This window comes from Macrosteles quadrilineatus, unplaced genomic scaffold, assembly GCF_028750875.1.
Source record: "Macrosteles quadrilineatus isolate MER2022 unplaced genomic scaffold, UCM_ALF_1.0 Scaffold_7__1_contigs__length_78375512, whole genome shotgun sequence".
Lineage (NCBI taxonomy): Eukaryota > Metazoa > Arthropoda > Insecta > Hemiptera > Cicadellidae > Macrosteles > Macrosteles quadrilineatus.
The window spans coordinates 18,247,365-18,261,020 of NW_026542600.1; the positions used below are offsets into that span (position 1 = coordinate 18,247,365).

General features: G+C 32.5%; 1 protein-coding gene across 1 annotated transcript; it reads left to right on the forward strand.

Annotated features, from left to right (window-relative positions):
- The first annotated feature begins 1,276 nt into the window (after positions 1 to 1,276).
- On the forward strand, positions 1,277 to 2,143 carry LOC128998835 (uncharacterized). Its single transcript, XM_054425192.1, has one exon. The coding sequence runs from the start codon at positions 1,277 to 1,279 to the stop codon at positions 2,141 to 2,143; it is 867 nt and encodes a 288-aa protein (XP_054281167.1).
- Positions 2,144 to 13,656: the final 11,513 nt, after the last annotated feature.

The following is a 13,656-nucleotide window of genomic DNA, read 5'->3' on the forward strand; positions in this document are numbered from 1 at the left end:
GTTTTATCTAACTTTTAATCTTATAAAACTAACTAACTTTAAACTTGAACAACTAACTATTTGACATGGTAGCAGAGCTGCAACGATCCACACGTAACTGATCTTAACTGCTGACAATTATGACGTTGCCATTTCTTTACTCCAAGAAAGATTTGCTAACAAACAACTCATAATCAATTCGCATTACAAAGCCTTGATGGACTTAAGTCCCTTAAAATCGAACGACACTGGAAAACTTAGGAACTTATTCGATGTTATTGACAAACACATCAGGTGTCTACAAAACTTAGGCGAAGATACCAACTCGAATTTCTTTTTTTCTCTGATTATGAGGAAACTTCCTCTGGATATAGTCATAAAAGTAGAGGAAAACAACGTTGATAATACTCTTGATGCCACTAAATTATGTAGTATAGTAAGAAATATAATCGTAGCTAGAGAAAAGTCACAACTTTTATTAGGTTTTGGATCAACAAAAACTTCCATCCCACCATCAGAAAACGGACACTACTTTCGTAGCTCAGAAAAAGGTAGTTTTTCAACTACACAGGCCCTCCCTTCAACCGAAAACAGAACTGCAACCTGTATTTTCTGCAAAGACGACCACTGGAACGACCAATGCCAGAAGTTCAAAACTTTAGAAGAAAGAAAAAGTAAGGTTAAAGGTCTCTGTTTTATTTGCCTGAAGAGTGGCCACAACTTAAAAGATTGTAAGGTAAGCAAACCTTGTGTATATTGTAAACAGAGGACAAACCATCATAGGAGTCTCTGTCCCAAACGATTCCTTCAAAACACTAAAAGTACTGAATCCTCTTCTGCTAACTCTATTTTTTCTAAAGAAACTTCCCTGATTTCGGCAAACGAAAATGCAATTTTACAAACTGCAAAAGTATATGTTGTGAATGATGACTTGTCCGAACCTGCTCGAGTTCTGTTTGACACTGGAAGTCAGAGGTCGTATATTTCAAAGGATCTTGCTAAAAAACTTAAACTTGAGTGCAATAATACACAATCTTTATCAGTTTTTTCCTTTGGTAATACAGAAGCTAAGACCATTGAAACCCAAACTGTTACTGCCGGTATTAAACTACTTGATGGTAACTTACTTAAGGTTAACTGTAATGTCGTACCAAAAATTACCGGAAAACTTCATGCTTGCACTACAATTGATGTCAGTAAAATCAAGAAACTCTACCCCTCATTGAACTTTGCCAAAAACCAGAATGAAGATTCTGAAGTCGATCTTTTAATTGGGAATGATTATTACCTAGATATTATGACATATGAAAGAATAGAGTTAAAGTCTGGTCTTTATCTGATCGGTTCCAAAGTTGGTTGGATTGTAAGCGGTAGACAAGCATTAAGTGAGAAAACGGACATTCATCATCACCTTGGATATTCATCCTCCTTTCACACTATAATTCAACCCACTAACCATTTTGAAATGAAGAAGAACTTTGAAACGCCTGACTCTCAGACAGTAAAGGGTTTGAATGTAAGGAACTTGCGGAGCATAGAGAATTTAGAAATCCACGACTATCCCTATCAGAATGATGACGCCATAGCTTTGTGTGGATTTAATGATAAGGTAAAAATGGAAAATGTTAGGCCTATAATGAAATGTCCAGAGTGGAAATGTAACCCTGCAGAGCCGACTGAGGAGAATGGAACTGAAGAAATAGGTATTCTAACTGATGCCTCCATAAACAAGATCGTAGGAACCCCATTTGAAAAAGACTTTGGAATAAACTACTTACAATCGGAAACTGTTCTCGTGAAGTCTGAGGCAGTTATAAACTCAAGACCACTTGTTGACACATCCTTCAGTGAATCATGTGTAACAGACGACATGATTACTACAAGCCACTTTTTTGATTTCGACAAAAAAGGTGGAGCCTTAAAGAAGATGATTGCAGAGAAAAGACCTTACACTACTTTTAAAAGTGAGAGTTCACCTATGAAAGGACCTTGGGACGTTTGGAAGAAAATCCCACCTTGTGGGAGATGGAAGAAGCGAAAGATGGTAGAACTTCACTCAAGTCGAGACGGAAAAATAAGAAGTGCTACAGTAATTCTCAGCTCGAAGAAGAAAGTTGTACGTCCCTTAAATCTCTTATATCCATTAGAAGTGAAGAATTATTAGTGTTTGTCCTTCGCCCGGAGTGTGCCAAAGGCATGGATTGAATTAATATATTAAATGCCAGCTGGTTATAATTCATTTGTTATTGTTTTGAACTTATAATTGTTACTATGAAAATACAAAAACTGTGAACCAAACTCTCAACTTATTTCAGTTTTATCTAACTTTTAATCTTATAAAACTAACTAACTTTAAACTTGAACAACTAACTATTTGACAACAGGACTATAAACCACCAAAACAAGCATTGTTCATAGGGTGTTGGCGAGACATTAAATATTTTAAGTTTGAACCAAGAAAATAAACAATTTTAGATTAAAGATTCGTTTTTAATACGCTTGATTCACTGCAATGTGTTCCATTCACGGTAGTTTTGTGCCTCAATAAATGTAATGCAATATAAATCACAACAGTAACGCTATTTACTTAGCCCTGCTCGATAACTTGAGTAAGGCACTTAATAGTCCCTAACAGATTTTATGGTTGGATTGGAGTTGTTTATTGTACAGTATATTTATTTATAAGATTTAAAACAAATTAAAAATATAAACACTCTGACTGATTATTTTTGTCCACAAAGATTGGTGAGCTACAGTTTCTTTTGGTTTTGTAAAGTGGATTTAAAATCTCATTTTCATTATTTCGATACCTATATTTATTTGAGCTGCAAAAACTTGATAAGTATACATTTGACACTTTATGATATCATAATATAGTCAATTTAATCTACGGTCTACTACAGAGTAGTAAATGTGGTCCAAATTTCTCGGATGATGTAACAGGAAACATTAATTTACTGGGTTTTTAGATGTATTTTAAATTGTATGTTATAGTTGTATGTTATGGAGCATATACAGCTTTGTAGACTATTATGTGTACAATCAATATATCGCAAACCAAACAAATTAAAGCTTTGTTAGAGAATCCGTTACACTTTCAAATCTAGTAAACTATGCAGACTTTACAATGCAGAGTGACAGTGAACTCACAGTAACAGCCAGTTAAGTTTTTACAGATTATTTAACGTTTTACTTTCCAATATTTTGAATAATTTAGTTATAACCAAACACAAAAAAATACAAAATACCCCCGCCACAGCAAACCTGCCGACTAAGCGAATTTCCATTTGTCGGAATTGATTTTCAATTAAATCTATTTAAATGACATTAGGTTTAACGAGTCCCTAGGTTTGCTGCTACAAGGAAACTGTTGAAGTGGGGTTTTTAGTAAAATATTAATAGTTTAGTACAAAATAAATAAATTTGCCAAGTGTTATCAAAATATATCCATAAACAAGCAAACTACGACATTTTACATTATTCTCCATAAGAATAACATGGGAATTTTAAATTTACAATTTTTTGAATTTTCTCCGTTACCAATAACCGTAAAAAAACACTTTGATATACTAAATTATTTGTTTTTTTAAGACCTTTAAAAAGGTTTAGAGATAAATTAATATATTTTGTGTTTTGAGGGTCAAAAATTATAAAAACCATTTTTTACCCCATAAAACCCCCCGTAAAACCCCGTTCCCATGGTCCGATCATGCTGGTTCGCGAACTCATTCAAGTTTATCCCGCCTTACACCTTTCAACCAAATTTCAAACCAACTTTGTCGGGTGACTGTATGAAAATATATTTTTCCTACAGTCACCCGACAAAGTTGGCTTCCTTGTACTGTTTATAGTACAGAAAGCTGCTAATTGCTGCATATTTATACTTTGCCGTACGGTTTATACTTTGGCGCACATCAGGATTCCGACCAAACATCACAATACAGCGTAGTTCTACTATGCACGTAATCCGAGTACGCTTGTAAATAGGTTGGCAACAATTAAAGATAATAATACTATGATCAGTTGATTGACTAATATAACTACGATTTAACCTGTCATTTTGTGTTTATAGTTTATTTTCTCTTTTCGTTCAACGCTTGGTTTAAATATAACCTGAAGTGTAGTATTTGAATGATGAATTATAAGTGGGCCTAAAATGTTTAAAAATAATGAACTCGGTGAAAGTGATTGTGAATATAATGGTAGACCAGACACAGCAGAAACTGAAAGCATGTTTCATTAAACCTGTTACCTGAAAAATCAAGAAAGAAGTATAAACGAGCATATGAACTGTTTTCCTCTTGGCGCGTAAGTAAGAAAGTTACAAAAACAAAACTGTCAGAAAATGTTTTATTGGCATATTTTGAAGAACAATCTACCTGTTCATTATGTGTTTATACTGATTATTACTGTTTATACCTGTACTCTTGAAAATAAGTAACACTTAAAGATACTACGACTACAATCAGCTGGTGCAGTATTTCCCATTCTGTTCATGGTTTCGGCTTAACCTAACCTAAAAACGTGTTGTATAGTGTTTGAAAGACTAATTATTTATATGCTTTATAGTGACTGTAGGAAAATATAATGTGTAACACGAGTGAAAAGGCCTTTGTTTACTAGTTACACAAATAACTATTGAGATCTTCTAAATTTTTAACCAGAAGTAAGAGAAGACTAAATCAAAAGAGCCAATTACATCTTAGAATTATGTTTTGATAGTATCCAAAACCAAAAAGTGGCATAACGGTAATTAATTATGGAGGTAGGATCTTGTTCTCAGCTAAAGCTTCGTGCGGCCATCTACAGTTCTCGAGCGGCAATGACGTTCTCCGCTCTCTTTATGAACAGCTGTTAATGACACCGATGCAACAATGCAAACAGCTGATTGAATATAACTGTAAATGTGATGTTTTGGTGTTGCATAGTGTACAATCAGTAATTTCCTCTTTTAATAAATGCTTGGTTACTAACTATGCTAAATTAAAGTACTAGTTAATCACTAGTTATGACAAAATACATCACAAACACAAATTAACACATATTTGGCATTCTAATGTGTGTCCTTACTAATCGATGTCAATAATTACCATCCGACGCAGGGCTCAGAGATGGCATACAAATGAAGCACTAAATCCAATGTATAGATTATCGATGATTCATTCTAATTACTGCACAAAACCAAGTACACCCATGACAAAGTTATGAGAGTTTTTTGAGTTTATCACAAATTATATTTTTCGTTTACTATCTATAAAACATAAATATTTTCAACATTCATTACAGACATACAGTAGAGCTTAAAATCAAATAATTTAGAACATGAAAACTTTTTAATGGACATTAGATGAACGTTTGAAATTATGAAATTTGTACTAATGAACTAATAGTAAATATAAATAAAAGAATGGGTAACTTGTTGTAAGGTTTGCTTGTTTATGGATATATTTTTAAAACTTTTGGAAATTATTTTCTTATTCCATATTAGACCATAATAAACTAATACAGTTTTACTATTATTTCCCTTCCCTGTAGCAGCAAACCTTAATAATTGGTAAACGTAATATTTAATGTACATAGGGAATAAAAATCCTTACATTTTTAAGGAAATATTTTAGTAAAATTCTAATGAGAAGAATTAAAATTCACTAGAGTGCAGGTTTTCTGTGACGGGTGTATTCATACAAAAGTTGTAAGATGTGAATAAATATGTTTATAAGTCCAAAATAATGTTTGGACGGTAAAATAAGGACTAGACGTTATTGTAATTTCCGTGGATAAGTTAAATAAATAAAGAGTTTAAGTTTGTGTCAACTTTCTTTCTTTTAGTATAAGTTTACAATCAAAAGTATTTCCATAGTAACCCAATAAATACACTAAGAAAATAAAACTCAGCTGTCAGATCTAGGGTTAAATATATTGCTTTAGCAACAGACGTATTGAGTTAATACTAACCATGATTCTAAAATGCATAAGCGGTGCCAATGACAAATAACTATAGTGCCTAAATATTTTCAGTTTCAAAGATGTAAGTAATAGATTAAATAAATAGTTGTTTTAATGGTCAATCACATAATTTGTCAAATTGTAAGTTTATATGAATTAACATCACTATGATTTTCTAAGTTTTTTATTTGTATTTCTAAATTACTAAAAGGTTTAAACTGATAAAGCTCGACATTTTATTTCTTTTTGGTGGATAAACTATCCATACTATATCTGTAGAGCGAAAGACAACAACCCTAATTACTACTACATACATTTTTATTTCTTTTTGGTGTGTATAATGTTCGTATAAGAATGCAACTCCGTTACAATATACAAGTACCAAACTGAAATAACAATACTTCCAAAAGTCTCAACATTATTTCACCTTTTGTATGTTTTCAACTTGAACAACCTGAGACACATTTATCTGACTGTAACAGTTGCCTGTATTCAACGAACCGTGGTGTTCAATAACGATTTTGGAGAATTTAAAGAACTTCTATGCATATTCCTTGTTATGTGTATGTGTACTCTATGTGTTTTTAAGGTCATTATTTATTTTACATAAAAGTCACACTTTTTCATATTAAATAACGAAATTTTGCTTTAAACTTTTTATTGAAATATATAATGTCCTAATTTAAAGGTTGCTTTCATCAATGCTGACCATGCTTGTGATTTTTTATGAGAAATACGATATAGCAAGTTTTACTAGATTTGTCTTCATGCTACTTGAAACCATTGTTCCATAAGGTCCAACACTTATACTGCTAGCTTTAATCCTACCCTCTGGAAGTGAAGTTTTTGAATTTGATTTAAACGTTGTGAGACTTCATCAGGGCATCGCGGCCTCTCACTCAGCTAATAGGAGTAATTTATTGATCTTTTCAGATGACGATTTTCATTTAAGTCACCACAGCTTTTAACGTCTTATTTAAATATGCATTAATTAAATGCTAAACAAATTGTTCTAACACGCACACTCAGGATATGTCAAATACATAATACTAATAATATTACATAACCTAAAAATAATTTATAGGCACAATCAAGAACCAAACAATGCAATGAGGGTAGGGATGCTTGAAACTGTGCCTCTATAAATCCGCCCCTAGTCCGCCCACTGCACAGGCTCCCTTTATAAACTGTCGGGAGGTTAATGTCTTATTATAAGTAATATCAAACTCTTTGTCTACAGGACATTAATCATAGTAATTACTTTCATATGTGATAAACATTTTCTTTTTAAAAATGTCATTAAAAATGGTTCTCGTGTGTACCTAGTTATCACAAGGTATAGCAACAACTAATATACAGTGATAAAACTGGGGGTACTTTGTTTGTAGAAGAAGAACCACTTAAATCTTTGCATAGGATTTAAATATTTTATTTAAAAGATTAATAAAAAAATGTATAGTTCAACATTAAGTTATTACAAATAATAAATAATATTAAGCATAGATATGCAATGCTTGTATTTAAACCGATAAACCTAGCTGCAATCTATATTTTGAAACACCATGCTTGGAGAAGGTATCTCTGGAGACAAATCCAAGGGGGTTTCAATGTAATACCTGGAATGATGTATTTCGAGCAAACAATTGTTTAGGTGATTCCTAATTATTAATGAAAAGCATGCGATCAAGGGTTAATTAAGTTTTCACATCTTTTATGCAGTTCACCTCAGAAGCTTATTGTAATCATAGCTACGAAGGCTCTGCATAAGAAATATAAATCTTCAATATCCCATCAAGATTACTTGAACTTCCAAAATATAAGAAGAGTCTGCAAGTTACAAACAATTCACAATGCCATTCCAGTTTTATCAGCAATATCAAGAACGGTATCCCCTCAAACTTGAAGTCCTTCTGGTCATATTTCAAATGCCAAAAAAGCTCATCTTCGCTCTCATCTTCTATGTTTCTTGACTCAGTAGAAGCCACTGACCCCAAAGGCAAGCAACCTTTTCTCTAGATATTTTTCTTCAGTTTACAGTGTGACTGACGTTCCACTGCCCACTTTTGACTTTGGTCTGAATCTATCAATAAGCAGCTGTAAGTTTCAAGCTTTGGATGTGCAGAGAAAGTTGGAAGCATTGGACCCGAACAAAGGAGCCGACCCAGACGACATCCCGCCTGCTGTACTAAAGTACTGTGCCCCTGTCCTCGCACCCCACCTCCAAATTTATTTAGCAAAACTTCTCTCAGGGGGAACTTTTCTGATTGTGCTGAAGCATAGCTCTGTTGTTCCTATTTTAAAATCGGGTTGCAAAAACAATATCAAACTATAGACCAATTGCCATTCAATCTGCCCAGTCCAAAATTTATGAAAGCGTTATCCTTGACTGTTTGAGCTTTCAACTTGGCAGATTTATTGTTCTGGAACAACATGGCTTCATCCAGGGTCACTCCTCTTGCACAAACCTCCTCGCATTTACCGAGCACTCCCAAGTAGATTGTGTGTATCTGGATTTTAGCAAAGCCTTCGACAAAATGAACGATCGCCTGTTGATTGTTAAGCTTGAGGGCAATGGCATCTGCGGCCCATTACTTTAATGGCTGAAAAGTCAAGACAATTTATCATTTTGACATCATTTTTCATTACAACCACAATATTACTGATCCAATCTGTAGGATTTGTTTCTTTCACACTAATTCCCTGACTTTCTAGTTGATTATTTTTATCCTTATGTTTTTTTTTCTAAGTGGAATGGAGATCCTTCGAGGAGGATTCTTGACTGGCACTACAGTCGAATCTACTTCTAGGTGATACACACCTGGAAGACAACCTAGACCGTTGAAGACATCTTCATATTCCATATCCATATATTGTAACTTCCTTAAAAGTGATATTAGGCTATATGTATCGGTATTTGTTATTGTAATCATGTGTTTTCTAACGAAAGGAATTTATATCATGAATGTATGAGTATTCAATTTGAATAAATATTGTTTTATAATTAATTGTTTTGTTTATTCATTACTACTGTAAATAAACTAAATTTTATTTATCACGCTAATTTTCACAGATCCATATATTTTTTTTAGATAAATGAAAATTTTTGAAATACCTGAGATTGATTGTTACTGTTTTGGTGTGTGAGTTTAAATCAATATTTACAGTCCCAAGTATACACGAGGATATGACATATGTAAAACATTATACACTATCTTGTGTGAGTAACATAAAAATACTATTACTAATATATTACACAATTCTATTGTGTTACTATTTTTAATATCAATCAATACTTATCATAACATTTTTTGTCTCACACTAAGATGTAATGATAGAATGCATAAATTTAATAGGAGACACATTTAACAGGAATTCAAATTTAAAATGTCTGTGTTGAGTGAAAATAAAGTATAATATGTTAAAATGAAAAGTTGAAATTAATTTACTATGAGCTTATGAGAGGATATGTTTGATAGAAAAATATAACCTTGTTGAAACAATGTTTTAAAAATTTCTTTCCTTAAGTCAGAATAAGGAAATTACATTAACAATGAGTACAACAATAACTTTTTAAAACTTATTTACAAGTGTTATGCTACTTAATGCTTAATGTGTAGTGCTACTTAATGTATACTGAAAAGTGTATGTAACTTAAGATGCTGTTCTAGAGCAAGAATAATTTGACTGAAAATGAACCAATAAACAGCTCATTAAATGAGTTGAAATAGAATTTATAGATGGAATAGAACAATACACTAATGACAATCGGTACTCTCCTGTTAAAGGGAACATTCTTTATGATCGATGATTTCTTTTCGATGTATTGATATTTTATTTTTTCATCCCATACATCGATATTCACGAATTGAAACATATCAGCTGGCAACTACGATAAATAAATATTGTTCAGTGTCAACAAACATTAAAAAAATATATTCGAACGAAACTGTTCTAACTTAAACTAACCTAACTATAAATCTCAAATAATAATAACTTGCAGTAAAATCTCAAAATTCCGCTTGATAACCTATTCCATTTCCCACATGCCTTTTATGCTATCAAATGGAATTTGAAACGGTAACTTATCCTACAGCAAGTTTTGTTATTTAGTATTTTAGGTTAGTTTAGAATAGTTTTATTTCTTAATCCATATAGGCAGTTCTCAAATCGTAGTTTAAATACGTTTGAATATATTAAACTGCATCCACATATAGAAGATTATGACGAATTTGACTCATCAGGCATCTACAAAATAAATTGTAACAATTGTGATCATGTTTATATTGGACAAACTGTAAACTTTATTAAACGATTCAAAAACCACACATTTGCATGGAGAAACAACAAACCGGAAAGATCAAATGTCGCACAGCACTTGTTATAAAATGGCCACTCATTAGGAAAAATTGAAGACAATGTATGTATTTTAAAGAATTGTAAGAACGGAAATGTGGTGGATGCTTGGGAAGAATTGTATATTTATAAGGAAAAATGTAAAAATAGAAATAAGCTCCTCAATGAACGAGTAAATTTTGACTCCAGTTGTACTTATAGAAACTTATTGGCCGGTACTTCCGGTAACCAATAGTATATAAGGGAACGCCATTTTGATTCTTGTCATTCGCCTATTGGGTCTGATGATGATTGGAGTGTCCAATCGAAAACGATCACCACTTACCAACTTTTACATGTATTTACCGTCTTGTAAGTCAACAGTATAAGTGTAAATATATTATTGCAAGTGTTATTAGACGTAATATATTTCTGTATTTTGCAGGTATATTAAACAGAAGCAAAGGAATATAAGTAGATCGTAAAGAAAAACAGAAATATCGATATATCGAAAAGAACTCATCGATAAACATGCATGTTCCCTTTAACAGGAAAGTACCTAACAATCAATTGAAGCATTCTTGAATTGAAATGAAATGAATAAAATGAAATGAAAATCATCTTTATTCTTGAGCGTTTTTCATATTACAACATATGTTTTTCAAAACAACTCACGTCAACATAAATAATATAAAACAAAGGCAACTTTCAAATCTTAAGTTAGGCTAATTAAAAATTAAAATATGTTCTCTATTCCTAATTATTTTACCATTCTTCAAGCCATTTGTTATATATTTTTTAAACGACTTTTCACTGTCCAACACCCCTGGCTCAGTCCTGGATGACAATATATTCCAGATTTTATGGGCAAAATAGAAAACCCACAACGGTCGGACTCACAGCGCACACGGGACATCTCCAGCATGTCATCCTGCCGTGTGCATCGGGATCGCATCTCAGAGCGAGCTCTCAGTCTTAACTTCAGGTACTGAGGTCTCTCCTCTGACAGTACCCTCCGGATGATGCAGGAAGTGCGTAAAAGGCACAGGTCAGCCATAGGCAATAAGCCAAGAGATGTGAGGTCTGATGAAATTCGATCAAATTTTCGCAGATCGCAGACGTACCTGACGCACATGTTTTGCACCCTCTGCATCCGACTCATGTCTCCCAGTGATATAACATTTCCGTCATTTATGTATATATACTCATATAAAATAAATAAGCAATACAGGTGTGTACAGTGCACACCTTTAAGCCAATATAATATTTATTCTGTAAAACACCAAAGATAGTCTAGCCACGAGACGAGAGAGTAGTTTCGACCCACCCTGTATTCAGCTCCTGATCTAATCATCTAAACTGCATGGTCACATATCAGCCAGTGACTAGATTTCGTACATTTCGTGATATAAGGCCCACAACATAAGAAAGATAACAAAGCAGAAGTGGAATGATTCATTTCCAAAACACTCTGACTGATTAATGAAACTATTGAGTATCCAGTAAACAGTTGTTAATGCTGCAAATATTAAGTTTACATTACGTAATAACTTTACTTTAACTTATTAACGAAAAATACTTGAAAAGATAAACATGGTCTGTAAATCGTTTTAAAAACAAAATGCTCTTATTTTTGGTAACCGTAACGTAGACTACTATTAGTTTTATCTGTTCCTAATATCATAGACAAAAAAAAATCAAATATAGACCGTCAGGTGTGCTGTAGTTACCACAGTACTGCTGACAGTCTATATGTAATTATTTTTGTCAATGTTAATATGGACAAAGAATAATGGACAAAACAGTAAAAAATTTTGAAATTGTATATACAATGTGTAAATTAAGTATGAAAACAAATGTGAATTTTTAAAACCAAAATAGATAGAAATATTCTGTTTATGGCATTGATTGTAAACAAAGGTCGTGCAATCTTTTTCATCAAAAATGTTTTTTAACCCCTCTAACAGGTTTGTGGGTGGGGGTGACTTATTTTTTAAACAGCACCCTCTATTGAGTGTCCCCTCAATTTGAAGGGTTTGTGAAGAGAAATACAATGACGCAAACCCGAGGTAGATATATCACCCATAGCCAAAATGGCATGTATTCCAAATTTTGAATTGGTGGAATGGGTGCTGTTTCACGTAAGTAAAATTTTGGAATGCCTGCTATTTTGGCTAGGGTTGAGATATATACCTCGGGCTAGCGTCATTGTATTTATTTTGACAAACCCTTCAAAATAAGGGGTCACTCAATAGGGGTTGCTATTTGAATAAAAAAATTTCACCCCCTACCCACAACCGTGTTAGGGGAGTTAAAAATTATTTTTGATGAAAAAGATTGCACAACATTTGTTAACAATCAATGCCATAAACAGAAAATGTCTATCTATTTCGGTTTTAAAAATACAGATTTGTTTCCATACTTAATTTACACACTAGTTATAACAGATTAGATGTATTTTGTCGTAGAGCAATAGTTCCTAAATACATGTATTCATAGTAAGGAATAAAAGTAACATATATTATAAACCCAAAGCAACCAATTTCGTTTACATAGTTGAATGTTTGAATTTGATTGACTATTAAGATTTTTCTAATTTAATGACAATTCATCAATTACAGCACATCACAAATTATAATGATTTAGGGGTGTTCCTGAAACTACGGGGTAGAGTGCTGGAATTCAGCCCTGGAGTTACGGATTCAAACCTCGTCAAGGACCAATGACTTTTAGATATTATGTGATCTAGTGGTATAGATTAATCATTAAGCTATAGAGTTCCCTATTTGAAAATAAAAATATATGTTAAATATGTACAACTAAGTAATAAAGAGAGAATTTTCTGAATTAATTGAGAACCCCCACCACAAGAAGACCATGTGATAAGAAAAATCAGTAAAAGTTGAATATTAGAACTGATTTAAAAACTCTACAAAAACAAAAATTCAAATAAATAAAATGTAAGGGAAAAATGCAACATGGTCTGTTGTGTTTAAATTCCGGATTAAGTTAAAAGCTTCCAAGCAAATTATGCTTGTTGGAAAGTTGGTTTACGCTACGGTCGGTTGTTGTGGTACAAGTATTGGCTTTCTGGTAACTAATTTTCTTCATCGCTGCACCAGAAACATTTCTGTATCTATGTACATACAACACAGAGACACATTGTGTTATTCCTACATTTATACACAAACTTGTAACAAATCAAGATATGACAAATATATTTGATAAAAAGTGTTTAACTTTGCTTATCTTTTTTAAATACATCATAGGAAAGGAATCAATATTAATTTAAAAAGAGATAGTATGGAGATAAGAAAATAACGTCTTGATTTGATAATTATTATAACACAAGACAGTATATTTTGAAAATATATTATTAAAAAGACTGTGGGTAGTAGC